Source organism: Lipotes vexillifer, unplaced genomic scaffold (assembly GCF_000442215.2).
Source record: "Lipotes vexillifer unplaced genomic scaffold, Lipotes_vexillifer_v1.1 scaffold474, whole genome shotgun sequence".
NCBI lineage: Eukaryota > Metazoa > Chordata > Mammalia > Artiodactyla > Lipotidae > Lipotes > Lipotes vexillifer.
Window position 1 is genome coordinate 1,495,396 of NW_006772385.1, and position 27,736 is coordinate 1,523,131.

At 40.2% G+C, this 27,736-nt stretch overlaps 1 protein-coding gene across 5 annotated transcripts in view; it reads right to left on the reverse strand.

Moving 5' to 3' along the window:
* The window catches only part of IGF2BP3 (insulin like growth factor 2 mRNA binding protein 3), a 144,328-nt gene that overhangs the window by 14,556 nt on the left and 102,036 nt on the right, over positions 1–27,736 (reverse strand). For 4 of the 5 annotated variants that reach the window (XM_007447451.1, XM_007447452.1, XM_007447454.1 and 1 more), the window contains exons 4-10: positions 24,293–24,344; positions 24,133–24,196; positions 14,132–14,413; positions 9,747–9,881; positions 8,331–8,453; positions 6,084–6,219; positions 4,434–4,559 (exon numbers count right to left, since the gene is read on the reverse strand). In XM_007447451.1, coding sequence (XP_007447513.1) covers positions 4,434–4,559; positions 6,084–6,219; positions 8,331–8,453; positions 9,747–9,881; positions 14,132–14,413; positions 24,133–24,196; positions 24,293–24,344 — 918 coding nt within the window. The remainder of the gene's footprint in view (positions 1–4,433; positions 4,560–6,083; positions 6,220–8,330; positions 8,454–9,746; positions 9,882–14,131; positions 14,414–24,132; positions 24,197–24,292; positions 24,345–27,736) is intronic. The other variant, XM_007447455.1, reaches the window with a different exon arrangement.

A 27,736-nucleotide genomic window follows, 5' to 3' on the forward strand; every position in this document is an offset into this window, starting at 1 on the left:
GCTTTCTGGGCCATGTTCCAGAAATATTTTATGCTGCTTACAAAATACACAATAGAAAGATAAGACAAAGGAGGTGAAGAAATAAGAGCATAGGGACCGCAACAGAAAAGATAAAACCAGAAATGCTGTTATTATACAAATTTGGCTCTAAGCTTCCTAGCAGCTAATTAAAAAAATTAGTTACATGATTTACCACATCTTGAGAAAAACTGTTTTTTCAGTAGAAACTACTTTTCCTGGGACTGACCTCAGAGAGCAACTTCTGAATGTCCTCAGACGCCTAATGTAACAGGCATCATCCCCAGAGCAAAAGTCCCAGAGCCTCACAAATGTAGCCTGAGTGTGTCTCCGCCTAGAGGATACTGAGGACCATGGCTACGAGAAAAGCTCACGGGCAGAAAGTGTGTTGTAGTCTCAAAAGTTGAACAAAAGCAAAATCATCTTTCTGATACAGTCGTGGATGAGAGGCTATAGATGCTTTTGTTTTACTGATTTTGGGGAGGTGGGGTAAGAGGTAACAAATCCAATATGGAGATTAAGAGTGAATTTAAAAGTTGAGTGAAGATTTGGAAAAGGAATGGTAGACAGTAGAGAAGGGCTAAAAGGACCAAACTATAATAGAAAGAAGGGGCAAAGACATAAAGAAAACAACAGTATGCAGAGAGAAAAAAGTTCCACACTGGGAGGTTAGAGGGAAGTAAACGAAGCATGCCAGGAGGCTGTGTCCTGGACTGACAGACAGCAGTGTGTACTGTTGGTAATAGCACCTTAATGAAAAGGTGACTCATCAGGTGACTGATGAAGACGTTTCTGAACGCCACCCAAATCCCTTTGTTTCAGTTCCATATCCACCAAGCACATCCGTGACCATAAATTTCTTTTCAAGGAAACTTTCCTCTGGGAATATAAGGCACCTCGCATAAACATCCTGTCTACTGGACAGTCATTAAACTGGCCCATTCTTATATGGGATTCTGTGTAGTAAGCCGTGTTTTCAGGATTAGAACACCCAGATAAACAGATAATTTTTACATGTAAAACTAAGAAGCCAAAACAATGGGTTATGATAAGTCTCTTTCACCTGTGAATCTAAGACTCTGAGATAGGCTTAAAAAAAACAGCATTACCCTATAGCGCTACACATTCTTTGCATGTAAGTTAATGTTCAGCTGCATTATCCTGAACCCTTCTTCCTAAACTTTTAGAGGTGAAAGACATTCAGGTCACAAGCCGTTTCCCAGTGGATTTCTGCCAGATGCCTATTGGCAAAACTTCCTTTGGACTTCTTGGCAGACCCTACGCTATAGCTTGAAATAACAGAAGAACAAAGCTGCTCAACTGAAAGTTTGCATAACTGGTGAAGTCTGCCAATGAGTAATTCCTAATCATCTATCATGAGGAAATACAAGAATGAGCAAACAGTAAGGTTAAGTGTATTTACTTTGTGGGGAACAGAATCTAAGACATCACAAAGGCATGGCGACATGCATGCCAGCCAACAAGACCAGCCTCCAGGAATCTGGAAGAATGCCAGTGTCTCCCTCTGGCTTGTAAAATACATACTCCTGGGTTTTTTTGTTTTGTTTTGTTTTAATGGATTTTGGTCTGGAACTGAAATTGGGTTTGCTCAACTTCATGACCTGAACAGAATATTTAAGTTTAAAAAAAAAAAAAAGCAAACCAAGTTTCTCCCTATAACTAAGTAACCAAGACCTCTCAGAGATAATAAATATATGCAACGAGTTATTTACTTTGAAGTTGTTTACTAACAAAAGAGCTGCACCCACAGTAAGAAATCCTAAACAGTAGGACTACAAGACTCCATGAGACTCATTTGATCTAAAAATCCCTTTCAAATTATATTTTGTTTCTTAAAGGGCACTTCAAACTAGGTAAGACCTAAGAAGTGTTCACCTTTCTTGCCTCTTCCATAAGCAGCCAAGTTAGCAATTTTCAGATTACACTATTGTTCTAGAGACTTGGGGAGACTCCGAGGACGCTATCAGAATTATGGAGACAACGGCGCCTGAACTAACGTCTCCCAACCCCAACGCAAGCTGCCAAGACCATCCAGCTATGGATGTTGTTGTGTGCGATGCCAATTCCAGCTCTTACTCTGCTCACTAGCTGCCAAACGCCTCTTCCCTACTGTTTGAGCACTTCTGAAAGGAGCATTTCCTGTCATTTATAAACTTGAAGTTTGCCAATGAAGTGTACTGCGTAAGCCAGCTGCCAGGCAGGAAGTAGAGACTTTTGTCTGTTGGAAGAACCAACTCTTTGGCTCTATGGGAAAAATCAACCTGGCAGGTTCCGGGAAGAAGACTATGTTTCAGGAGGAGGCATGAGCAAAATTCTGGACTAGAACAGCGACAAGGGATTTTTATCCAAAGACAGGATGCATCAATTCTACTTTCATGTTACAAAGCAGAAGTGAGAAAACACGTGTAGAGAAAAAAATGAAACTCTAAAAGAGGAAGCAATACATGCTTCCTTGCCAGGCAATATATATTTAAAGTAAAAGCAGAGATTTGCTGCTAACCTACAGGAATCAAGGATAAAGAGACTATCTTAGTGAGTAACCTGACTTCTCTGTGAGAGCTTCTGCAGAACAGTAAGCTTCTCATCAGCAGCTGTAAATGCAATGGAGGAGTATCACAGAGTGCTGAGAGCAAACACCTGCCAACCTTTAATTCTCTAACCCAGTTTTTAAATACAGGCATACCTCAGAGACATTGCAGGTTCAGTTCCAGACCACTGCATTAAAGCGAGTATCACAATAAAGTGAGTCGCACAATTTTTTTTGTTTCCCAGTGCATATAAATTATGTTTATACTGTATATAACTGTCGTCTATTAAGTGTGCAGTAGCATTATGTCTAAAAAATGTACATAGCTAATTAAAAATAATGCTATTGGGAAAATGGCGCCAATAGATTTGCTCAATGCAGGTTGCTGCAAACCTTCAATTTGTAAGAAACAAAATCGAACTCTGTAAAAACTAGTAATGTTTGACCTGAAAGAAGAGTCCTTAGAGATAATTCATTTATCTCGGTTTCTTCACTGCGTGCGTAAGAAAAGAAACCCAGAGCGAGGAAGAGGAGACTAACACAAACAGAGCTGGCTCTTGTCTCTTTACACCCCTCCCCTTTAGCACCAAGGTACAAACACCTCAGCCACTTCACATCACCTGTAGCTGCTGGTGCAAAGCTTTATAAAACACATCATCAATCTATTCACACTTGATATGAAATTCTGATGTCTATCTTTAGATTAATGGGCTTTGTTACATGGTTTTTACCCAGAGGTTTGAAGTGGCAGATGAGGGGCAGGGGAAGATGCAAACGTCGCCGACAGCAAAGGCAGAAACACACACACTGCAAGACCATGGCAAAAGCTAAGCACACCTGACAGCCTGGTAGCTTCAAGAACAGGCAAAGGAAATTCTCATTCTCATGGGGATAAAATACGAACCATCTGAGCAATCTGTGTTCAATGTAGAACTCCAGTTGCATTTTACTCTACATGTATTCTAGGCACTGAGAGAACGGAATCCCCCACCTTTTCTCCCTGGACATTTCCCTAAATTTGGTGTAGCAGGTACCGCTCACAACTTTATGTGATACGAGAGCCAAACAGGAAGGGAGAGACGTAAAAACAAATTCAAGAAGGAAGATCCTAGAATGTTAATTTTATTTCACATGATTGTCAACCTCCAGTTATTATTGTTGATGCAACTGAATTGTGCACTTCTTTCAAAAAAAATTATTGTATACAGTGTCTGCTAGGCTGCATTTATTTTCATACTATCACTGGTCTCCCATTTCTGACCTCAGGAAAAATGTTACTCTTAAAAAGCAAATATAAATATAAGGATTGTTTCTTAATAATCCACCTGTTTACAAAACAAATAAAAGCTGTTTAATGTTTGCACACAAACACATACATGCACAATAGATTTGTGGGCACGACTACCTGAGCTGTTTAATAAGTACAAACGTTCCAAGTGGAAAGCATGTCTAGTCTCTACTGACCTTTCAAAGCAGTAAACTTTCAGGTGAAGTTCAAGATGAAGGAAGCCTTTTAAAAATCCTTTCCTTCAACATTTAAAAATAACTAATCTCTTTCCCCCTCCTCAAAGTCTCAAACTTTTCCTTTGATATCTGAAAACATACATTAACAACCCTACCACTCAAGAACTTCAAAAGAAATAACTCACGGGTCTACTCTGCAAAGATAAGAAGGTTCTAGTGACAAGAATTGAAAGGCCTGTGCTGGCTCCTAACTGATGAGAGATCACACGGGGACCAGGTTTCACATTAAGATTTTTCCCAATTAGCATTTAATGTCACACTACTCGAGGGCAACAAAGTCTGACTGTGTCCCTTTGACTTCATCCCCCTCAACCATAAAGAAAGCCAAGGCACATTGTCTTACCTCAAACTGTGGGTAAGGAGGAGTCATAGCTGAAGGGGGCCCTGAGGTGGGAGGTGGCATCCCTGAAGTGGGTGGGAACAGACCCAAGGCATTCAGATTTAATCCAGGAATTAAATGTGCTTGAAGCTGCAATGGTAAAAAGGTCCCTTCATTTTACAAGATCAAGTGTAAGTGAGCATTTATATGGGATAATATCCAGACTGTGACCTTGTTTTATGACTCAAATTTTAGAACAAAGCAGATGTTCCATGTGATTATACTTGAGTATGTAGGTTATGTCTGTTTATAATTCTTGATATTTTAAAATCCATGTGCCGTCTGCCTCCTCTTTGACCTGAAGCCATGCTAGGTTCCTCAAAGCAGGGAACACAGACAGCTTTCTTGCCTTTACGACCAGCTCACAGCGCTCAGACATATATGTAATCTGTACATTCTGGGCACACAGTAAATAGAGACTGAAAATCTTGCATTAACTGAAGAAACAAGCAAACAAGATTTGTTCATTGAAGACCAAACCAGATAGTATCAGATATTAAGAGATCTTTACGCCATGGAAAAAATGTGGCAGTCATGAGTCTAAAGACCCAAAACAAAATCAAGCCCTTTGGAAATCAGGTCCCATCCCCATGTCTTCTACAATTAAACCTAACTTTGGAATGGATCCAGGAGCCAGAAATGGGGTTTTGTTTTGGCTTAATTCGATAGGGGTTAAGGAAATAAGGTGGGGACTACAGAGTTCAGACTTGAGCACACTCAAGAATCTTTTTTAAAGGCCTATGGGGCTGAATTTACCCCCAGGCGACTCTGAAACATTTGGATGAGCAGTGATAATGTGAAGGAAGGTAGGTAGGCAGCAGTCACGTGGGGGTAAAATGATTAGCATTCCAGGCTCTTCTCACAAAGGTAATATCATTTTCACATTTTCCCTTCTTTTAGGTGTAATGTTTCAGATGACAGGCCCAACCGAGGAACTGTTTTTTAATCATTTACTTGAAAAATTCAAGATAGACTTTGGAGACGCTGCATTTTCTGCACCATTCCATCCATTAAGGAATGTCAGCAATGCACTTGCACTACACAGATTGTTTTGTCATTTGAAATTCTGTTATCTCCAAGGTTTATGAGTAACCAAATTTTAAATTTGTATTCATAACATAGCTTTTATATGCATGGTATCTATTATAATCCTAATAAGCATGCCATGTAGGCAGTAGCCCCATTTTACAGATGAGGAAACTGGTGCTCAGTGAGACCAAATAAGTTGTCCAAGAGAATAGAGGTACAGCTAATAAATGGTTGAGCTGGGATTCAAACCCAGTTCACAGACCTCTAAAGCCCCCATTCCTATAATGCTATCATATCCCTCCAAGTCACATGGTATGGGAGAGATTAACCTTTTTAAGGGAGGTATTAGCCTTACCTCACAGGTAAGGAAGCTAAGGCTCAAAGTTGGCTAAAATCAGAGATAGCCAAGCCTGATGTCAAAGTCTGCATCTTCCCAACTATCCTAGGGCACTCACCGTGGTGCCAAAAATCAATTAGAAACCACATCTAACAATGACACCCTTAAAGGAATCAATGTTAATGCAATTGAAAACATCTTCTGATTGTTCATCAAAATAAAGACATTTCCTTCATATTAAAACTAACATTCATGGAAGCAATATCATTTTCATAAGACTCCCTGATTTTCTTCATTATCTCTTCCTCAGCTTTGGCACATGTTTCCACACTGCCTTTAACCGTAATGGTGCGCTCTGGATTGTACAGCGTCAGTTCCTGCAACCTGCAGATTGAAACGGGGGAAAGAAAAAGACTGGAAATTATAGGAGGAAGACAGTAATAGTCCAGCCACAGATGGCAATTAAAACCCAACTGTGGAGGCTGGCAATATGTAAAAGTGGGTGGTTAGACATGATGAAAGATGAGTAAGCCCCAAAAGACATGACTCCAAGAATTGTAAAACTGCATGAGAGAAAATACTGCCCCTCCCACCTTCTCAATAAACATCGCTGAGTATTCACAGTTCGATTAAGTCCATGTTTTAAATAGAGTGCACTTCTTGACCACTTAAGGTGAACTATTTTCACAATTTAACAGTGAAATGTAAAGAAAATGATCAGAGGAATCTACAGTTTTAGTGGAAACCAAGAACCAAATGAACATAACCTTTAATGAGTATGTTCCTAGTCGGTCTGCACTGACCAATTTGAGGCGTTAACTGGCATTCTCATGCAATTGCATTTTCTGGGTCACCAAGCAAGGAATAAGCACGGAAATATTCCAAAAGGGCAAGCCAGCATTTAAACTTATTTTTGACGGTAATTTTAGAATTTAGATTGACGTAGCCTTCAGGAAATAATACAAATCAATCCATTTTGACTAAATTTTAAAAACAGTCCCTCGATGACCATTTAGACAACTAAAAAGTTAGAATGCAACAGCAATATTCAGAAACTCCCTGCTTGACTCAGCTCCTGTTGAAGTTTCTAAATCCATTCAGGTGACATCTGAGACCACCTAAGCCTGAGCCAGTCAACAGCCTTGAAGGGAAACCCGTGGGAGATACTTACCATGGAATTCAGACTAAATATACTGATGGAAAGGATACAGAATATTGAGACAGCTCCCCTTCATATTCCTAGGGTTAAAATTCTCATTTTCACTACTAGCAAAATGTCTCAAGCTAGACTTGAGCCAGATGAATAGGATATTTTTCCTTAACTTCTTCCTAAACTTGCTAAAAAAACAGACATCTACACAATGAAGATGATTTGTCTTAGACTACTTAAACAAGTGTAGGTCTCATCTCCAGGCTCAACCCACCTCTCCACTGCCAAGCATTTTCTGTTACAATTTTTAAAATAGTTGCTTCCAGAACAGATTTTAAGATTATTTTCTATTAAAACCCTCCCCTTTCTGAGCATAAAATTCAAGACAGGGTAGGATCATTTGTTATTTTTACCACTTTGCGGTTTTTCCTTTCTTTCCCACAAAGCACAACTCTCCCACTTCCTTTCCACCCCCTTCTTTGAAAACTTCTTACTACGTGAACATACTGCCCCAGTCTTTCTCTACTATTCTTCGACTTTTGGGGGGGTACTCAAATGAAGGAAAGTCACCCTCAGAAGACAAAGGCCTTTCCATATAATTTCAGGGCATTCATGGCCCTAGGCATGGGGGCCAGCCTCCAAATCCCCACTCCTCAGGGATGGGCAGTCTCCTCCCACACTAACTAGAGCCAACATGTCAACAATAGAAAAATGGTAAAAAGTGTGACTTCTGAGGCTACGCTATAAAAGACACTGCTGCTTCCGTCTTGCTCTTTCCGAGATCATTCACTCTGAGGGAAAAGAGCTGCCGTGTCTTTAACTCAAGCAAACAGCCCTGTGGAGGGGCCCAGCAGGTGAAGAGCTGAGGCCTCACTCCAAGAGCCGGCATCAACTTCTCAGCAACATCAAGAGATCCCCAAACAGCACCGCCTAGTCAAGCTGTTCCTGAATTCCTGACCCACAGAAACTAGGTGAGCAGTCAATGCTTACCCTTGTCGTCAGCGGTCCAGTGTTGGGATAATTTGTTACACAGCAATGCATAATACACTGGGTTATATATTCCAACTTTGGGAGTATATGCCAGAAAACCTGACCAAGACTTCAGCTAGGAAATATGAATGTGAAGTATTTAGTGCATCCTGCCTTTTTAGTGGGAACAGATAATACTTTCACTATGAGTTAGAAACAGATGGCAGGCAGCAGACTCAGTTTGAGAAATGAAGTATAAGTATGGTACTACAGGCCACCAGCTCCAAGAGTTGTAAAATGCTTAACATATAACCTACAGCTTAGAAACGGTAATGTGAAAGTTTTCTGATTCAAAAGAAAGCAAGCCAGCACTTACGGAGATATTGTGATTTTAGTGTCTGTGTCTTGCTCAATTTTTTTAAGGTTTCTTCCTTCCTTACCAATAAGACGTCCTACAAAGTTATTATGGGCTAAAATCTTCAAGGGAATCTCTTCTGTGCTGTAAAGAAAGAAAAGAACAAACCAAAAAAAAGGGCCATCAAATCAGGGTAAGTAAACCTACCATAGGGTAAAAAGACAATATTCATTCATTAAACATTTACTTCCTACCTACCATATAGAAAGAATTCTGCTAGGTATAGTTTAAAGCTTGCTGACCATTAGCCTACATTCTAGCAATGCAGGAATAGAGGGGGTGAAAAAACACTGACAAGTATTTGGATAGGAGTTAATTTTTAAAAGTTTTCTTTTATTCATCTCAGGGAATGTCTTCCAAAAATGGCTTCTGTTAGCTCTTTGAAAACACCTTACTCAAACCCATATTCTGAAACCCTGAGTACCAGAACACCATGTACAAATGCAAACCAGTGTGATTGCAGAATAATTTTAAAACACAGTCCTGGAGGTAACATGCACAATTTATAGAGGGAAACAGAAGAAACTCAACAGTGGTTACACCTTGGGGGAAGAGTATAAGAGCAGGAAGGGATGGCTTTCACTTTTCACTGTGTACCTTTCTGAATTTCCAAGTCATATATGTAGCACTGTTTTAAAATGGCATTGGGGTTATCTGAGTGGTGGGCTTTGTCTTTACTTTTCTCTGTACTAAAAAGAAATTTTAATCTTATAATACAGCAACATATAATACCTTATAATTAAAATATATGTAATATATTTCAAAGGTCCCTACAAATTAAATGCTACTCATTAGGTCCCCAAGCTAAGTCCGGCATCTTACTCTGGATCCTACTTTGAGCACACCACTGTGCTGGATGCTACAAGCAGCAGAGAACCCAACCTCTGCTCAAGGTTTCTGTGCAGAAGATATTTAGAGTTTCAACCTGAAACGCCCCAATCAATCTCCAGTTTACCGCAGCACAAGATTAGGGATTTCCCCACCTCCATACTCCCTGCTGCTGCAGGGTAGGCTGGGCAGACATGGACAGAGCTCCAATGAGCTCCAAGTAAAGGACTGAGGATTTGGGGTCCCTGCTTCGGGTAAATCCCGGGGATACTTCTTGGACCTTAGGTGAGCTTCCTATGACACCCAATTGCCTTCTTTTACAGCTAGACTTTTCCCATTACACCACTCACAACATATCCAAACATGAATGAAAACAAAGTATTTAAAAGACTTATACTTTATTACCAAATCAATAGTGCCAACCCTCTGTCGCTCTTTGGGACAGTATTTCTCTTTCTTTGTTGGCAATTCCCAAGAACTGTGTCACAGAATTCCAGAATAAGACAGTGTAAATATCAACCTCTTCACGGGGTAATCCTCTTTACTCACAATTTTATATCTTGAGCTTCTTTATGCATAATCTCCAGAATAGACTTACAAGCCGCAGAAGTGCCCTCAGGGGTAGAGAGAATAGTAATTGACTTCTCAGCAGCACCTGCATTCTCTTTACGATGGACATCAATTCTTCCGGTGGGCACAAAGGGAGAGGAAAACAAGAGCTGTAAACATGTATTCACAATAGAGTCTGTAATTACCAACTCTGAAGTCACAGCACTTCCGGGCAAAGAGTGGATGACTCACTCCCCTCAAAAGCATCAAGTCTCGATAAGCTGTCACCTCACCACGGATGAGACCAATTTTAATTCCAGTACTCCCCTCTCTTTGCTCATGCAGGGGCATCTTTTCATTCTGCCCAAGCTGCATGTGCTTAATTTTCCTTTTAGGTGCCACAGGTCAAACATCTCACGTCCGAGAGCCTGGGTTCAAACAAAAGGCTTTCTTCTGCTCTAAAACCAAGGGGGACGGGAACACAAGCCAAGAGGACTGGAGCTGGAATTTCACAAGCCAGGTGGAACTCCTGATTCTATACTGTATGTCCACGATCCGTCACATGTGGGGATTTCGCTCCTCTGTTTCCTCGGGCAGGGCTCTTTCTACATTTTGCCTCCTTGAGAGGACAGTGCATAACAAATAGTGATGGGAATGGAACCCAAAGAGATGGCAATTTCACTTCAAAGAAAAGCAAATGGCCAATAAACACAAAATGATGTTCCACGTCACTGGTCATTAAAACAAGGTGTCATTTTCTTCTAGGCCTGCAAGCATGTTAATGGATGAAATCAAGTGCTGGCAAGAGGATGCGCATCTGGGCATGGCCACCCTTCTGGTTCCGTGCAGAGTACAGAGCAAACCTCCAGGACCTATCAGAGCTGAGCTGCTTATGATCTTTTTTTTTTTTAATTGGCGGTACGCGGGCCTCTCACTGTTGTGGCCTTTCCCATTGCAGAGCACAGGCTCCGGACGCGCAGGCTCAGTGGCCACGGCTCCACGGGCCCAGCCGCTCCGCGGCATGTGGGATCTTCCTGGACCGGGGCACAAACCCATGTCCCCTGCATAGGCAGGCGGACTCTCAACCACTGCGCCACCAGGGAAGCCCTGCTTATGATCTTTTGACCTAAGAATCCTACTTCTCGTAATGCCTCCTACAGATGTAGTCTCATACATGGGCCAAGACGAGTGTTTTTCACCCTTTGCAGTATTGACCTTTCGGATCAGACTAGTGCTTTGCTGTGGAGGCCGTCTCATGCCTTGTAGGATGTCCAGCAGCATCCCTGGCCTCTGCCCACTAGATGCCAGTGGCACCCCCCTCATCCACATGTGACAACCAAAAATGTCTCCAGACATTGCCGAACGTCTGCAGGGGGGACCACTACTGCTTGAAAATCACTAGTGCAGGAATGTTCACTGTAGCACTATTTGTAACAGAAAGAAAGTTGGAATTATCTTTGAAATACCTCTCAGGAAGGAAGAGTTAAATAACATTACATCCATAGTATACAGCTGTTCGAAACCATGTTGTTAAATTACAGGTGCCAACATAGTTAGAGGTCCTTGATCTTATGTGAAAAAAAATGCAACACATACCATGGTATGATTTCTCATTTAAAGCTACACATGTTAGTAGGTACAAGGAACGAGTCCTGTAAAGACATATCCCCAACTTAACAATGGTCACCTTGGGGGTTAGATGAAGATTAACTCTTTTTTTAAATTTTTTTAATGTACATACTTGTACATTTTGAATTAAATACAAAAATAAGTCTTCTGTTTAAAAAGTACAAGAAAGAAAATCAACTATCAAAAAAAAAAAATGTGTTCAGGGAAAATTAAGTACTGGTGAGTTCCCTTGGCCACTCAAACACTAGATGAAGAGCTGCGTAACTCGTGGTCATGAGAAGGACCACTTCATCCTGCCAATAAAATCAAGGCCTGGATTTCATTTTCCTAAATGTCTGACTGAAAACTGAAGATTTATCTCAGAATTAAAACCTGTAACTAAACATTTGGGCAATGTAGAAGTGAAACAAATAAGAGGTATCTAGAAATAACTAATAAAAAAAAGTATCTTAGATAACAGTTCTGATCTCAGGAACCATCTTTCCAGTCACTGGTTTCAATCCCCAATCACTGTAAGTATTGTCTCTCTTCTAGTAGGTAACATGTTAATCTCCCTCCTCCCAGTTTATTTCCACCTGCTCACCTGTTAAGGATTACTAAACTCTGATAGTCTGAGAGAACGTGATGTTGCTTTACAGATTAGGGTAGCCCTGCCAGGCCATTCCAGAAATAGAAGATCTGATAATGACTAGTTTCAATGGCAAGAGTTAATTAAATCCACTGGCAGAGCTGCAAGTGAATCATAGGATACAACAAAAATTGCTTCCCTTCCCTCTCCATCCTCCATCTTCCTGCTTAAATAAAACAAACAGTGCAATTTAAATCACAGAAGCTCTTTCCTCCTACAAGGAAATGAGTAGCTTTAAAAGGAACAATTTTAATCTGCCATGTGGCAAGGACGGTAAACCATTGAATAATTAGTTTCTGCAGGTAACGGGGAATCAAGGGAAGCAAGAAGCCCTAAAATTTTAATATTAAAACCAGGCAAATTTAAGATGAAAAGTGATTAGGCTATGGTTCAGTTGTCCTCCTCACACTCTACATTATGAAGTCAAAGCCACTGAGTTTGCACAAACATAACCAGCACCCAGCATCTCCTGCTTCAAAGCAGGGGAAGGCAGGACCAGATGTCACTCCACAGGGGAGTGGGTACGCAACCACCACTAGACACAGTTCATTTGTTTCTGCGTGAGAAATGAGTCAGCCAGCTCAAGGCAGGCATGGTGCCTGTGATGAACATGGATAGCCTCTTAAACCTGTTGGAACAAACACATAGGCAGGATATACACAGCACAAGGTATAGTCGCACTTTCTGAAAAAGACTCTGCTTAACTCCTTGAACCACTCAAAATAATAATTTTTCTTACTAAATTTAAAAAGCAAAATGATCCACAGTCATCTCTGGAGCTGGCCCAGGGGCCATTTCCCTACCCTTTCCTATAGAATGACACAAGAGAGATTTGTCCCCACAGCCTCTTCTCCCTAATACACCCACAGTTCTTCAGGAAATATGGCAGCAGCTGTCCCAGAGGTGTGCCTGGTAGCAATTTACAGAACTAAGGGTGAGGACAGAGTTCATTACCAAGTTTCTTTGGGTCAAAATCTTCACTACAGCATAACAGGATGGTTACTAAAGCAAACAGGATGGTTACTAAAGCAAAACAATGAATATATAATCACTGGAGCTTCAAAATTGAGAAAGTACCTTAGATATATTTTAAGGGCATTAAATATAATTCACATATAGTTATTTCACTCATTTGACAAATATGAGACCCACCTACATATAAGGCAACATGTCCACCACTGGGGCTACAGTGGTAAATAAAAACAAATAGCTCCTGCTTTCTACTCCTAAAAAGTTAGTGCCAAGGTTTGATGGAGAATCTTCTAATTCCTCAAAATCTGCAAATTAAAACTATCAAACAACATCCTAAAGAAACAACCATTCTAACTACATGGCTTAAACACAGGATAACTATGGACCATAGCTGAATGATCCTTCACTGAAGTAAAGCAAGACTGAAAAACTATCTCTGTTATTGGACCCAGAAAATTACTTCCAAAAGCACTGAAGGCAGTTATCACTGGAGGTCAGAGTGGAGATGGGGGAGCAGAGAACCTAGAAGCTGCCCTTTTGTTTATCAGGGCCTCCCTCATCAGGAGTGGATTAAGTATCATTTGTTTTCCATTCATGTGTGAAAATTTGAAGTTCCCTTTGAGATTAACGTTTAGCCCCAGGTTTATATGAAATGAACACTAAGATATCAAATCACGGGAATTCCCTGGTGGCGCAGTGGATAAGAATCCGCCTGCCAATGCATGGGACACGGGTTCGATCCCTGGTCCAGGAAGATCCTACATGCCGCAGAGCAACTAAGCCCATGTGCCACAACTACTGAGCCTGCACTCTAGAGCCCTCGAGCCACAACTACTGAAGCCCACGCTCCACACCAAGAGAAGCCACCGCAATGAGAAGCCTGTGCACTGCAACAAAGAGTAGCTCCCACTCACCGCAACTAGAGAAAGCCCACGTGCAACCCACTGCAGCCATAAATAAATAAATACATTTATTTTATTTATTTATTAAAAATAAAAAGGGTATCAAATCACGAAGATTTTCCAGATTCCCAAGTACCATACAAGAAGGGATCATTACCATGTTCAGAAGGACACAAAGTACCAAGACAACCCACTCTGTTATTAAGATCCAAAGGGGGAAGCATGAAGGCCCCCACACACTCAGGAATACTCACTTAGACTGGGTCTGTTTCGTAATGTTCCGAATGGTAGCACCTTCTTTTCCTATAATGGCTCCAACGAATTGGGTGGGAACCAGCAGACGTAGAGGCAAGTCGCACGGTTTCTGCTTGGACATGGATCCTGGAGACCCCTGCCGCGATGAGCCCCTCTGCCCAAACCCACGGCGACCTCGGGGCTGCTGCGAGGGGTTCTGCTGGGCAGCCATTTCGTCAGGGATGTAGGCCACTTTCAGAGTGAAGTTCTCCAGCTGGAATCCATTCAGTTTGTCTAAAGCTCTGAAAGTTGACAAGGAGCAGGGGGTGGGAAGAGGAACCGAGCTATAAAACAAACCTTTCAGCAAAGCAACACCCACCTAATCCACTCAGGATTACTGGCTCTAAAACTTCTGAATAAAGCCACTGAAGGAGTAGCAAACCCAGAACACACATACACTTCCCCCCCGAACCTGCACTCTTCCTTTGAAGGACACATAGGAAAGACCAACAAGTTTCCAAAGGGAACATATTTGCCATCTACCAATAAAGTAAAAAAAACACTTTGTCAAACCCTGACTAGGGAATTCCCTGGTGGTCCAGTGGTTAGGACTCAGCGCTCTCACTGCTGAGAGCGCTGAGTTCAATCCCTAGTTGGGGAACTAAGATACCACAAGCCGCATGGTGCAGCCAAAAAAACCCCAAAACAAAACAAAGAAACAAACAAAAACCCAACAAACAAACAAAAAAGAAAAACAAAAAAAAAGCCCACTCTTGACTAAGCTATTACCCATAAGGTCAGTAACAGCCTATGAGCACCGGCACAGCAAGAGAGGAGTGGGCAGTCGTCATCCTGGCCAGTTTTTCCAAATCAGAATGGAAAGGATGTAACGAATATACACCGCCCTTACTTCAACCTCTTAAATACAAATATTTTAAATATTTCAAGAATCAAAGGACAGGGACACTTCCCTGGTGGTCCAGTGATTAAGACTCGACGCTCCCAATGCAGGGGGCCCAGGTTTGATTCCTGGTCAGGGAACTAGATCCCACATGCTGCAACTAAGACCCAGTGCAGCCAAATAAATAAATAAATATTTTTTTAAAAAAAAGAAAAAGAAAAAAGAATCAAAGGACAAAAATCTCTAAGCTACTCAACGGAGATGGGTAGGATTTAATACTCAGGTTAATCAATCACTATAAATTCTCAATACCTATTATGAGCCAGTCCCCAAGGGAGTAAGCAGTCCCTGCCCTTGTGGAGTTTATGATTTGATTTGGGGCAGAGAGACAGGGGTGGTAGTGAGCCAAAAAAAGCAAATGAAGCTGTTTTCTACCTTACCTATCTAACCATCCATCCATCCATTCATCTATTTTGAGAGGAGCTTTACTTTTGTTTTTTGTTTTCATTTTTGAACCTTATTATGGAAAAGTACCCAATCTTAAGCATACATCTCAATGAATTTTCACAAGGTGAACATGTATATCCAGATGCAGAACTAAGACACACCAGTGTCCCAGAAGCCCCACCAACCAGTACCTCCTTCCAGTAACTGCCCCTCCCCTAGGCTTCTCACACCATAGATTAATTTTGCCTGTTTAAATTTCTATATAAATATATATGAGTAGACATGTAATCTCTCATGTCTGGCATCTTTTACTTACCTTGTTTATAACAGTCATCCAAACTGTTGTGTTCTAGCTTACCTACATATTCTAAAAGTGAAAAACTCAATAAAAAGTTGACAGATGATATCACTAAGGTTTCAAAAGCATACACAGACATAATCCTAATAATACACACTCCCAGTGCACAACAAAATTAAAAAAAAAAAAGGCATCACACTTTCTCTAGGTTTACTCAGATTCTTTGCTCAGATGGTGCTCCAGTGGGCCCTGAGTTCAATCCAGGCAGGGACAGAAATACAGGCATGAAATGCTCTCTGTCTAGTTGCTCAGAATGATCATTTCTGGTTCACGTACTGCTTTCCTTATCTGGAGATCTTTCCATTTTTGACTTGGATGGAAAGGGTGGCAGGGGGAGATAGTCCCAGCACCAAAAAGGGTACCAAAACCATGAAACTGCATGGCAGACCCAAGCAACCAGACAAGGCATACCAATGTTCTTAGGACCCAGAATTCTGCCCTTTCTCACTCCAATCCCCTGTTCCATCACTGTCCTACAGTGCCTTGCACACGAATGGACTCTTATTAGAAAAGATCCCAATCATACAGGAAAACAAACTATCAATAAATTTCTGTCACCATCACCAACCCTCCAAGACCCTTCCCAGAGTAACTGTTAACTGTGATAACTTGTGCAAACGGAGCAGTTCTTTCCATATGTTCACACAGGTGTGTACGTGTTCAGGACCCTCTTTAAAAGCGTATCTGAGATCATGATATACATAGTCTTGTGACTTGCTTTTTTCCCAAATACAATACATCTTGGGATATTTCCATGTGATTTTTGTATCAGAGGGCATTCTTTTCTAATGTATATATATAACTGAGTCACTTTGCTCTACAGCAGAAGTTAACACAACATTGTAAATCAACTATACTTCAATTTTTAAAAAGTAGCTAAAGATGGCATTCTTTTCATAAGCTTCACAGGTGATAGCAGGCACACAGCAAAACTTGTTTCACCAATGCCCAGATACAAGAAACTTAAGTTAACACATTTTCCCTTGCTTCTTCCCTCTCCCCTTTTTTCTTAAGGAGTATGTGGATTAAGGGCCCTAAAATATTTTGGCTATTTCTAAAGGAAGACAACAGCTGAGAGATTTTATTAATATCAATGATGTATATTTATTACAGGAAGTTGCAATTACAGAAGTTTCAACCAATTAGATATTCATTCAAAGTAACCTTTTTTTTTTTTTTTTTTTGGCCCACGCCGGGCCGCTTGTGGCATCTTAGTTCCCTAGCCAGGGATCGAACCAGTGCCCTCAGCAGTGAAAGCGCAAAGTCCTAACCACTGGACCACCAAGGAATTCCCCATTCAAAGCAACTTTAAACCTTTTAAAAGCCCAGAAAAAACAGATCACTGAAGGTTCTTTCAGAGACATAAAGAAAGCCAAGCCCAATGTAGGGATCAACTATACCTACAGGCATAAAAGGCAATACAGTCCATAGTGACTTCCTTTCCCACTATAAAACTGAGTACTGCCAGCTTCAGAAGAGGGTAAGTAAAGTTTGATTCTAGAATTAAGTCAGTAATGTTACCAAAAAAAGTAAGTAGCTTCTTTCTTGAGTGAGAGAGGCAGGCAGACAGACGTCCTTTTCCATGGGAAGAAACAGAGATAAACATGGAAGTCACCAGATCCTTTTATGTATTCTGGGGCTATCCAGATAAGGTCATGTGTGTCCCAAGAAACAACTCTCTCATATTGGCATGAACTGTAATTCCAAACTTCACTGTGCTGCTTTAAAAAGATTTCTTGGAGGGGAAAAGAAAAGATTCTCTCACTTGGGAGGTCAGATAGCACAGGGCTCCACGACCCAGTGCGCAGTCTGGGTCCCAAAGGCTCTAAACTCAGGCTGCTCCTGCAGAGAGCAGACAGCACACACTGTGTATATCCCACTGCTAACTGCCAAGGAAGCAGGGTTCCCAACCCCTCAGCCCACAGTGCTCCAAACTTGGACACAGCTAGCTGAAGGTACAGGAGTAACTTAACTGCAAGCAATGACTTTCTCATGACTGAAGATTCCAAGTTTCTGAATTTTAAGTCAACCACTATAACCTTTCTATGCACAAAGCTTAATATTCAGCTATACCATTTGGTGGTCTGCTGAGTTCAGGGGAAACCTTAATAGTATTTTCACCAACCCTACTGTACATGCAAGACGTGTGATCAACAATTGTCATCATAATTACTCAAAACATATGCGTTCAGCTCAACAGAACTCAAGGATGTTTATCCCACATGTGTATTACTCAGGATGCTGTTTCTCATCATTACTTGACTCTGCTCTGATGCAATTTTAAGAGTCATTCAGAAGATGGTGAGTAGTTTTGCTAGCTGGTAGCTCTTAACTGCATTGCTAAGTTTACTGGGATAGATCACAGTGTAGGACTGAAAGGGCCTTGAGAGAAAGAATAAGTAGTTTATCTCAAGGATGAGAGAGTAAGAAGAAATGAGACACAGAGAAGTTAAATTTATCCAATGGTACACACATACAGAGCTGAGCAGTGAAACAGAGACCCAAATTCTAGCCCAGCTTGAAGACTAAGTAGCCATGCAACCCTGGAAAAGTCGTTTTGTTGTTTGGCATTAGCCTAGATTTATGGTCCTTTTCAACTCTAAATTCCATGTCTAAAATCTCTTTTTCTTATTCCTAGACCTCACTGCTGCGTATCTCATAGATCCTAACAAAATGAGGCTTAGCCATTATTGAAAAGTCATACCATTCCATTTTCTCCTTGTACCAAGAATAAGAGGCTGAGACATACAATTCAGCAATAATTACCCAAAACCTGATAATACCACTGCAGGGATGCATCTTAAGGAAACAATTATGGACAAAGCCCATATATTTACCTACAAAAGACTTCATTACTAAACTAGTTCTAAAGGCAAAAAAAACTGCAAACAACCTAGATGCCCAGTAGAGGACTTAGCTATATAGACTGTGGTAGGGATAAAATACCAGATAGAGATTACTAATAGTATAAATATAGTTAATGCAAAGACAACCTGCACAACTCTATAGAATGATCTTTAGCATTTTTAAAAGTTGTAATGCATGGATAAAGTCTAGCAAACTTGCTGGCAAATTTCACAGTGGTTATCTCTGAATGGCAAAAAGGGCAACAAATTTCTTTGTCTCACTACCCGCTCTATTGTTTCTTTTTCCAGAATAAATCTTCTATTTACATAATTTTCAAAGCTTAAGGGTAAATATCCTCCCTTTAGGCATCAGCCAAGTTGTTTCAAACACTTCTGTGTGTACCCAATACAAATCTTCAAACTGATATGAAAAGATATGCAATAATAGCTTCAGTATATAAACTATATTCCTACTCCCCAACAAAAAAAAACACACACCAGAAATAAGAACCCCCTGGACAACAAGTTCATACTGTATAGCACAGGGAACTATATTCAATGTCCTGGGATAAACCATCATGGAAAAGAATATAAAAAAGAATATATGAATATATATATATATATATATATATATAAAACCGAGTCACTTTGCTGTACAGCAGAAATTAACACAGCATTGTTAAATCAACTGCACTTCAATTTTAAAAAATAAAAAACAAAATAAAATGCCAAATTTATCTTTAGGAAAAGCTCCTCAGATAATAAACAGCCCCAACTACAAAAAAAAAGAAATAAGAACCCTAAAAAAATAGAACTAAATACCTACAAATTCTGAAGGGTTATTTCTTTGTCACCCATTACAAATCTTCCAATGAATACTGTCTTTGTTATTTGAGCATCCCTGGAAGATGGAAGGAATAGGTATTCCAGAGACCCAAGTCCCTCTTGCTTCCAGGAACAAGAAATACTAAGTACATACTCCTGTTTTTTTTGTTTTTTAATAAAGTGCTTTGATCTTTTTTTTTTTAATTCATATTTTTTATCTATTTTTTAAAATTTATTTATTTTTGGCCGCGTTGGGTCTTCATTGCTGTGCGCGGGCTCTCTCTAATTGCGGCAAGCAGGGGCTTCTCTTCATTGTGGTGTGCGGGCTTCTCATTGTGGTGGTCTCCCTCGTTGTGGAGCACGGGCTCTAGGCGCGCGGGCTTCAGTAGTTGTGGCTCACAGGCTCTAGAGCACAGGCTCAGTAGTTGTGGCGCCCGGGCTTAGGTGCTCTGCAGCAGGTGGGATCTTCCCCAACCAGAGCTCGAACCCATGTCCCCTGTATTGGCAGGTGGATTCTTAACCACTGCACCACCAGGGAAGCCCCATACTCCTGGTTTTAATAATTTATTTTTTAAGTTTTCATTATTTTTACTCATGTATTATTTTAGTAAATTAGTAATTTGAGGCTTGAGTTAAAGCAAATGCATGCATTTCCTAGTAATATTGGCACTGTTAACCTTTGATTTTTTCTTAGCCACAAGGTGGCAGGAATTTCCATGTTAAAATTCTTAGAGACATAGCCTTATTGAAGAATCCTCTTAAAAGTGTCATTCATAGAGCTTAAAAAGAGGCTTTGAACTTGGTCCCTAACTCCTGAGGGTCAGTGGCCAGTCATTATCTGAAATCAAGTATCCTGTGCAATAACGGGGTGTTATCAACAGCAGTGAAAAATGTTGGGAAAATGTGTAATAGTTGCTAACTTAGGAACTCTTACCACCTTCCCATTTTACACATAGGGTTGAATTAAGACAGTTTAACTTGACCAGAGTCACAGCTAGAGAAGTGGCACAGGAAGTCCATTCCATGGAATTGGACTCTGGAATGTATCCTCTTAATCTCCACGCTCTACTCACTCCTGCACAAGCACATCCCAGTTACAGAGATGCCCACGTAACAGATGCTACGGAAAAAAAGAAGTCAGCTGAGAATGTCACCTCAGCCCTTAACACCTAAAGAAGTGAGCTTTGGATGGCTGCAATGGAAAAGGCAAGAAGAAATCATGCCAGGTTAGTTTAGGCAACAGTCTTGGTGGAGCTCAGAGGACAGGCTCTCAGGGTTCAGCAACAGCAGAGCAAGGCCTGGACGGACCAGCCTTCCCCAGCTCCAGCCAAATCTAGCTGTTCTTTAGGTGCCCAGAAGCAGTGGGCTGAACAAGAATTATTATTTACAGTAAATTATTATTTACTGTAAATTATCAAATTTATATTTGATAAGACCACTGTCTATAAATATGAGCATATGTGCATGGATATATGAGTTTCTTGTCAGCCCTCATTTTGTAGCTGAAAAACTGAAGCTCAGAGAGGTCAAGATTATACAGTCAGAGCTGCCCAACTTCAGGGTCCATGCTTGCTCCACTACATCGAATGCCTCTCAAAATTAGTTCTCCTCAAAGAATGATAATGCACTTCACATCTTTTTAAAAAACTTGCTAGAAAACTAATAGTTTTCATAACATTGTACACAAAATTGATTTGTCCATTCTTTAAATCTATTAACTTTCTCTGAATACTCACTTATTTTCTAATTCTCTTTGATCTTTGGAATTCCTGAGAGGGAGAAAACCCAGTATTCCTAGAAGGAAACTCAACTTGGACAGGAATTAAATCAGGTAATCCCTCTCCAAATACTTTTCCAGCACCGGAAGGCACATCCCTGAGGACAGAGACTTTGCCTTTATTCACTGGCAACTTTTGGTCAATAATTGGTACTCAATAAATGTTAATGGGTTGACTACTAGAATGAAGGACATGATGATTTTTCATTCGCTGAAATGCCCAGTTTATTTATTTAGATTATAGAACTGCCTCAACTACAAACTCCTAACAGTCTTTTCGTCCCTCCTCGTGATCAACAGGATCCTGACAATCTCTAACAATCACTGCGAAGTGCTTTTAGAATTAAAATGTCTCCACATTCAGCTTGCTGTCATGCTGAGAGTACCTTCAGCAGTCATTCTGCCTTGGCTAGCAGTCTACCCTTCCCATGCCTGTACTCTTAATGCTTCAGAATTTTTACAGGGGGTTGTGGGTGCTAAATGTCAGCCAGTCCCCATGAAGGCTCACTCCAAACATCTGCAAAGCTATGTGGGTATGTCTCCGACATGCGCTCTCCTGTACAGCTGTGTAACTGCTAAATGAGACACCTCCCCTCTACCCAGCTAGCCTCACATAAACTGTCAAATAACACAACTGGGACAGGCCTCTGACAATCTCCAAATATGCTTGGGTTTATCATGCTGTCCCTCATCTCCCATCTAACAGAGAGTTGGCTCTACCAAGTAATATTTGTTACAGTCTTTGTAAAGACTAACACATGTACATGAATGGAGCTCCTGTGTTCTCACGGCTCACTTTTACCCCCAATCTAATTCGGGTAAAAAAATGTGAAATTTTCCTGTTATTCCTCTTATATCATGATTGAAGAATAAAGTTTGTAAGAAATCAGTTTGTTTTACAACATATACCACAACTTCTATAATGTCCTCACATAAACTGTTAACATTTTTTAAATAAATGAACGATACAAACAGAAGGAAGAAATGAGTATTTTAAGATATATTAAGAGCCTCCATCCACAGACATGGAGATCAGACTTGTGGTTGCCAAGTTGGAGGAGGGTGGGGGAGGGATGGATTGGGAGATTGCGATAAACAGATACAAACGATTATATATAGAATGGATAAACAACAAGGTCCTACTGCATAGCACAGGGAACTATATCCAATCTCCTGGGATAAACCATAATGGAAAAGAATATTAAAAAAAGAATGTAGATATGTGTAAAACTGAGTCACTTTGCTGTACAGCAGAGGTGGTACAACATTGTAAATCAACTATACTTCAATTTAAGAAAAATCAAAAAAATATATATTGAGTCTCATATTAAAATATTAAAAGTGAATCTCGAGTCTTTTGCTCCTGAGAAAGAAAAGTGAAATGAACTAGATACGATTTCTCATCCACTGGATAGGCAAAGTTTGACAAAGCCCTGTGTTAGGGAGAATTACGGAGAAATGGACTCTCGCACAGTGCTGACGGGAATTTAAACTAGTTCAAGCTTTAGGAAGGATAACTCAGCAATATCCAACAAAATTTTTTAAATGCACATCCATCTTGACTCAGCAAATCTACTTCTAGGATTTAACCTATGGCTATACTCGCACACTTGCAAAATGACTGCAAAAGGGATTCAATACATCATCGTTCATAACTGCAAGAGAACTAAAAATCCAGTTTGGGAATAAGTCACTCCACATCCATACAGTCAAATTCTATGCAACTGTAAGAGATACATTTACATGTATAAAACACTCAAATGTTATGGTATCATTTGGGTAAAAAGGAGGAAGAACACACACATGCGCTGTTCTTCCGTACGGTTATCTACACGGAAGGGAACAAGGTAGGTGGGGAACAACGCTGGGAGGAAGATCTGCACTACATACATCTTTAGACCTTTAAAATTCTGAACCACGTGAATATTACCAATTTAAAAAATAAAGTTCCACTCGTGTTATGCAAATTTCCATCTCTTTCCCACCCCCATCTTTCTTTTCATAGTCCCTCCATGCGTGGGTACTGCCTTTGGTAACCTGGCTCTATTCCCACTCTTGCTGCTGGTTTTGCCTTTCTCCTTTAGGGCTCAGGGTCAGCCAGCATGGTCCTTCTTTTCCCACACAGAGCACAGACAGTCTGTTCCTGCCTGCACTTTAGCTGGCGGTGGTCAAAATTTCCATGGTCTGCTGACACTCAGCACTGCTGGGTACCTTGCATGCCATCCCTCCATGTTTGTGTTCTGAGCCGATCAGTCAAAAGCAGTATTTGTGGGATCCTCATTTCCTCTCTCTAGTGGTCAATCAGTTCATTCGATTGTTCCCGAGCCTACAGAATTATCTTTTCCTAGGGAAGATTTTTTTGATCTGTGAAACTCTGCCTATTGCATCGCAATATATTTTTTTCCACCAAATTACATTAATCCCACTTCTGCACACTCCTAAATGACAACAGTAATCAGAAAAATCAGCGAACAAGAAAACTTAACATTTAACACTGTTGTTAGTTTAACCCATGATAAACTTACCAGCTTTGGGCAAAACAGCAACAATGTATGTTATCATAACCAATAACAAGGAAAAAAGTCTTTAATGTAATTTAGCAATGATATCCAGGCCCAGAGCTTTTTGCAAACAGGATGCAATTCAGCTTCATACTGTATCACTATATTCTTGGCATTAAAGATAATACTGAAAATGTAATAAAAACTTTAACCAATGTAGGTTCTTATTAGACATTCAAGCTTAAAAAGAATTGCAAGGTCAAACTTTGCAAAATAAAGTTTATGTCTGCTACCCACCAGCCCAAAATATAAGTACTACATTTAACCTAGTTATTACACAGAGATTAAAAGTTTCAAACTGCTTACTGTCTAGCTTGCTCCTTACTGGAATAGGTTACATTAACGACTGCAGTTTCCGAGTCAGTGTTCACTAGAGGAAGAAAAAAAATGAAGAGGAAAAAATAGGTTAGTTTTCTTTCTTCTTTCTTCCTTTTACAAATTTGAAAGCAATTGAGAAGACATGTACCTTGCTCACAGCTTTCCACCACTCCATACTGGACTAGTAAACTATCCAGCACCTATCAGGAGGGGGAGAGAAAATTACAAACTTTCAATTTCCCACGTTATTAACAAGGGCAGGAATAGGTTTTAAAATCACAAAGTAATTGTGATGGAAATGAGGTCCCTGCCCCCCCCCCAAATAACTAGGGTTTGGACCTACAGAAGTGAGGGAAGGGCCCCATAGGGAGCAAACGGTGGGTTTTTCTCTTCTGCCTCTCCCGAGGTCCCTGACTTCGAGCTGATTTAACCAAGAAGTATAGGGGCTCAGCAAAATATTCAAAGCTACAGCTGCTGGTCCCTGAGGCTGGAGGACAAAGAAGCATGTAATTCCCATACACACACCACCAACACATCATCACACTTCCTCCTTGTATAGCAAGTCACAAGACAAGGGCCCACGTTAAGTTCTATCTTTAAGATACTCCTTTTCAAAGAACTTCCTTTTACAGCTGGAACAGATGTATCAGAACAGACTACTCTCAAGGCAGGCTAGCAAAATGAAGAAAGATATTCTGCCTGGAGTCTTGAACTAAAGACTAATCTAAGTGGTTTATCAATTCTTGGGACAGTAGAAAGTATAAAAAGAAGTGAGTCTGTGCTGTCAGTCTTCTAAGCCTACAGTGAGTTGGAAAAAGTACAGTTGGAACTGTCTATCTTTCCCATAGCTTCATTATTGCACATGCATGCTATTCTAATGAAAGGCTGTTAAAACAGTAACTGAATTTTATTATAGTATAAACTGCAAGTGTACATCTCATCCATGTAAACCAAATTCAACTGTCATTCGCTTCCAAGAACTGGAACAGGTTTTTCTTGAAAAGTAAAACAAAATAAACTTCTATTAATTTATAGTGAACCATTTACTCATCAATTTAATTGCAAAATTTGAAGGACAGTCCCTTGAGAATGTTTTCTGGCCCCCAGGACACAGTAAACCATTAAGAAACTCACTAAATAAGTTTTTATGGTAATTTCCTACTAAACTTTAAGCAAATTCTTCTAAAGCAATGTTTATCTTAAGTGGTACCTTTCAGGCTTTTATTCTGTCTGCTGAGTCCAGATTGAAATCTATAGCAAGGTTTGTCTGGAGATGAACTTTTTATTTATTTATTTTTCCATTTTAAATAAGGTTAACACCTATTTGTGAATGAAATGGTTAGTATTTTCATAGGTAGGTTTTGACATGGGGAATTTCCTGTGGGTGAGGTCTAGAAGCACACTGATCTTTGTCTCAAATTATAGCTACTGCTTAAATCATAAAGCTTAATTTTTTACTTTTAATTCAGAACACTTAACTGACTACATAAAATTTCATTTGTCTGTCTCAGCCATTAGAATGCATGCTCGGCATGAACAGGAAGTTTTTGTTCACTGTACTAGCTCCAGCACCTAAAATATACAGGCAGAAAAAGACATTCAAATAGTTCATAAATGACGTGAAGCATTCTCAGGGGGAAATACTAGTATAGCTTATTAGGAACAGTACTCTTTATAACAGTGCTCACCTGTTTTAGAGGTAAGTCTGCCGTGCATGTAATGTTGATAAGAGACCTAATTTATAAAGGCCAAAAAATAGGAAACCTTTCACAATGCCATGCAAATAGTACGCAATATGTAGTGCCTTTAAAAAAATTTAAACAGCAATCTACTTATATTTTTAAAACTAAAAAAAAGTTTTAATACCAATAAATGTTTTCTGTGTAAATTAAAAAATTCTAACAAGGTGTTCATTCCAATTTAAATAATTAAAGCAGCAGGAAAGGTACATCTACCATTTAAAATTTAGCTTTTAAATGAAAGCCACTCCAATAGTAGAGCTTTAGGAAATTTGGGTACCTTGAGGGGCAGGGGTATGGAGGCAGCTAGAGGTGGTGGAGGAGGCGTGTAGGAAGTAGGGGTTAAGTGCCAATTTAATACATGTTAATTTAAATAAACATCATTCTTAATTCCTCCTAAAAGCAATTTGCTCACTAAATACGTTAGTCTCCACGTAGCTTACCTTACACTACATTAACTTTTACTACTACAGAGAAAACAGTACAAAAGTTAAATACCCATGATTTATAAACAATGTTGACTAAACCTACAATAATGCTAATGAAACTAATGCCTCCAGAAGGCCCACTGGCAAAGTGATATATGAATTATATATACATTGATATATGTATACACACAAATAGACATATATTTATATGTGAATATATATATACACACAGACACAATTAATACAAGTAAATTTTTAACTTGAAAAAAAAACAGGAAATGTCCATCAAATTTTTCACTGCATGTATTATATATAAAGTTTAGTATGTTCAAAACAAAATTGCTTGTAAGAGTTCAACATCCTAAGTAATAATAAATGCTATTGGTTGTCAACTGTCCCATGTGTAAAATCTCTAGAAATTAGAAACTACAGTCCTGTACACTAAAAATGGTAATTTTATTGTATGTAAATTAGCATCCCCATTTCCACAGCACCTTAGCTGACCTAATCCTCGAGATGAAAGCAATGTCATTTTATCTCTTCACCGATCTTTATTCTCCCACTAGACTAGTGATTATTGACCACAGTGATGTGATTATTTCTCAGGTGTGTCACAAGTAACTTATTCCTCACAGTTATACTGGCTTCCATACTCCAGATAATTTATAGGTGTATGATCATAGACTCCAATCCTCCTTATTGGACACATGTGTTTTAGAAGATGATGGGACAGTGTTGGTCATTACAGTCCAGGCGCCCCCTTCAGTGTGGCTCCTCCACACAGGGCTGCACTCGCTTCTAAACTTAAGGGAAGCGACCATGTCTTAGTGACCTATGAGCCAAACACTGAGGAACAAAAAAAAGGTAAGGGAGGGGTTAAAAAGAAGCCACAGAATAGTTTTGGTCCTAAGAGCAAAGGAAACAAATTCCAGGTTCATTTAAAAGTCCATAGTGGGCTCCCCTGGTGGCGCAGTGGTTCAGAGTACACCTGCCGATGCACGGGACACGGGTTCATGCCCCGGTCTGGGAAGGTCCCACATGGCGCAGAGTGGCTGGGCCCGTGAGCCGTGGCCGCTCAGCCTGCGTGTCCGGAGCCTGTGCTCCACAACGGGAGAGGCCACAGCAGTGACAGGCCCACGTACCGCAAAAAAAAAAAAAAAAAGTCCATAGTGACATAAACAAGTAGGAATTTATCACGAATTCATATAAAAAGGATGTAGACGTGGAAAGTCACAAGCATTCTAAAAACCAGTAAAATTAAAATTAAAAGCAGGATATTTAACACTCTCTTGCCCCAGCACACCTTTCACTCATGCGCAAGCACACATACACACAGACCAATGACCTCCTGAACACCAAAACCAGACTCAGACTTCGAGGAGGGGTTACAAGAAAGAAGTCATCCTGCCTATTCCTCATTTCAGC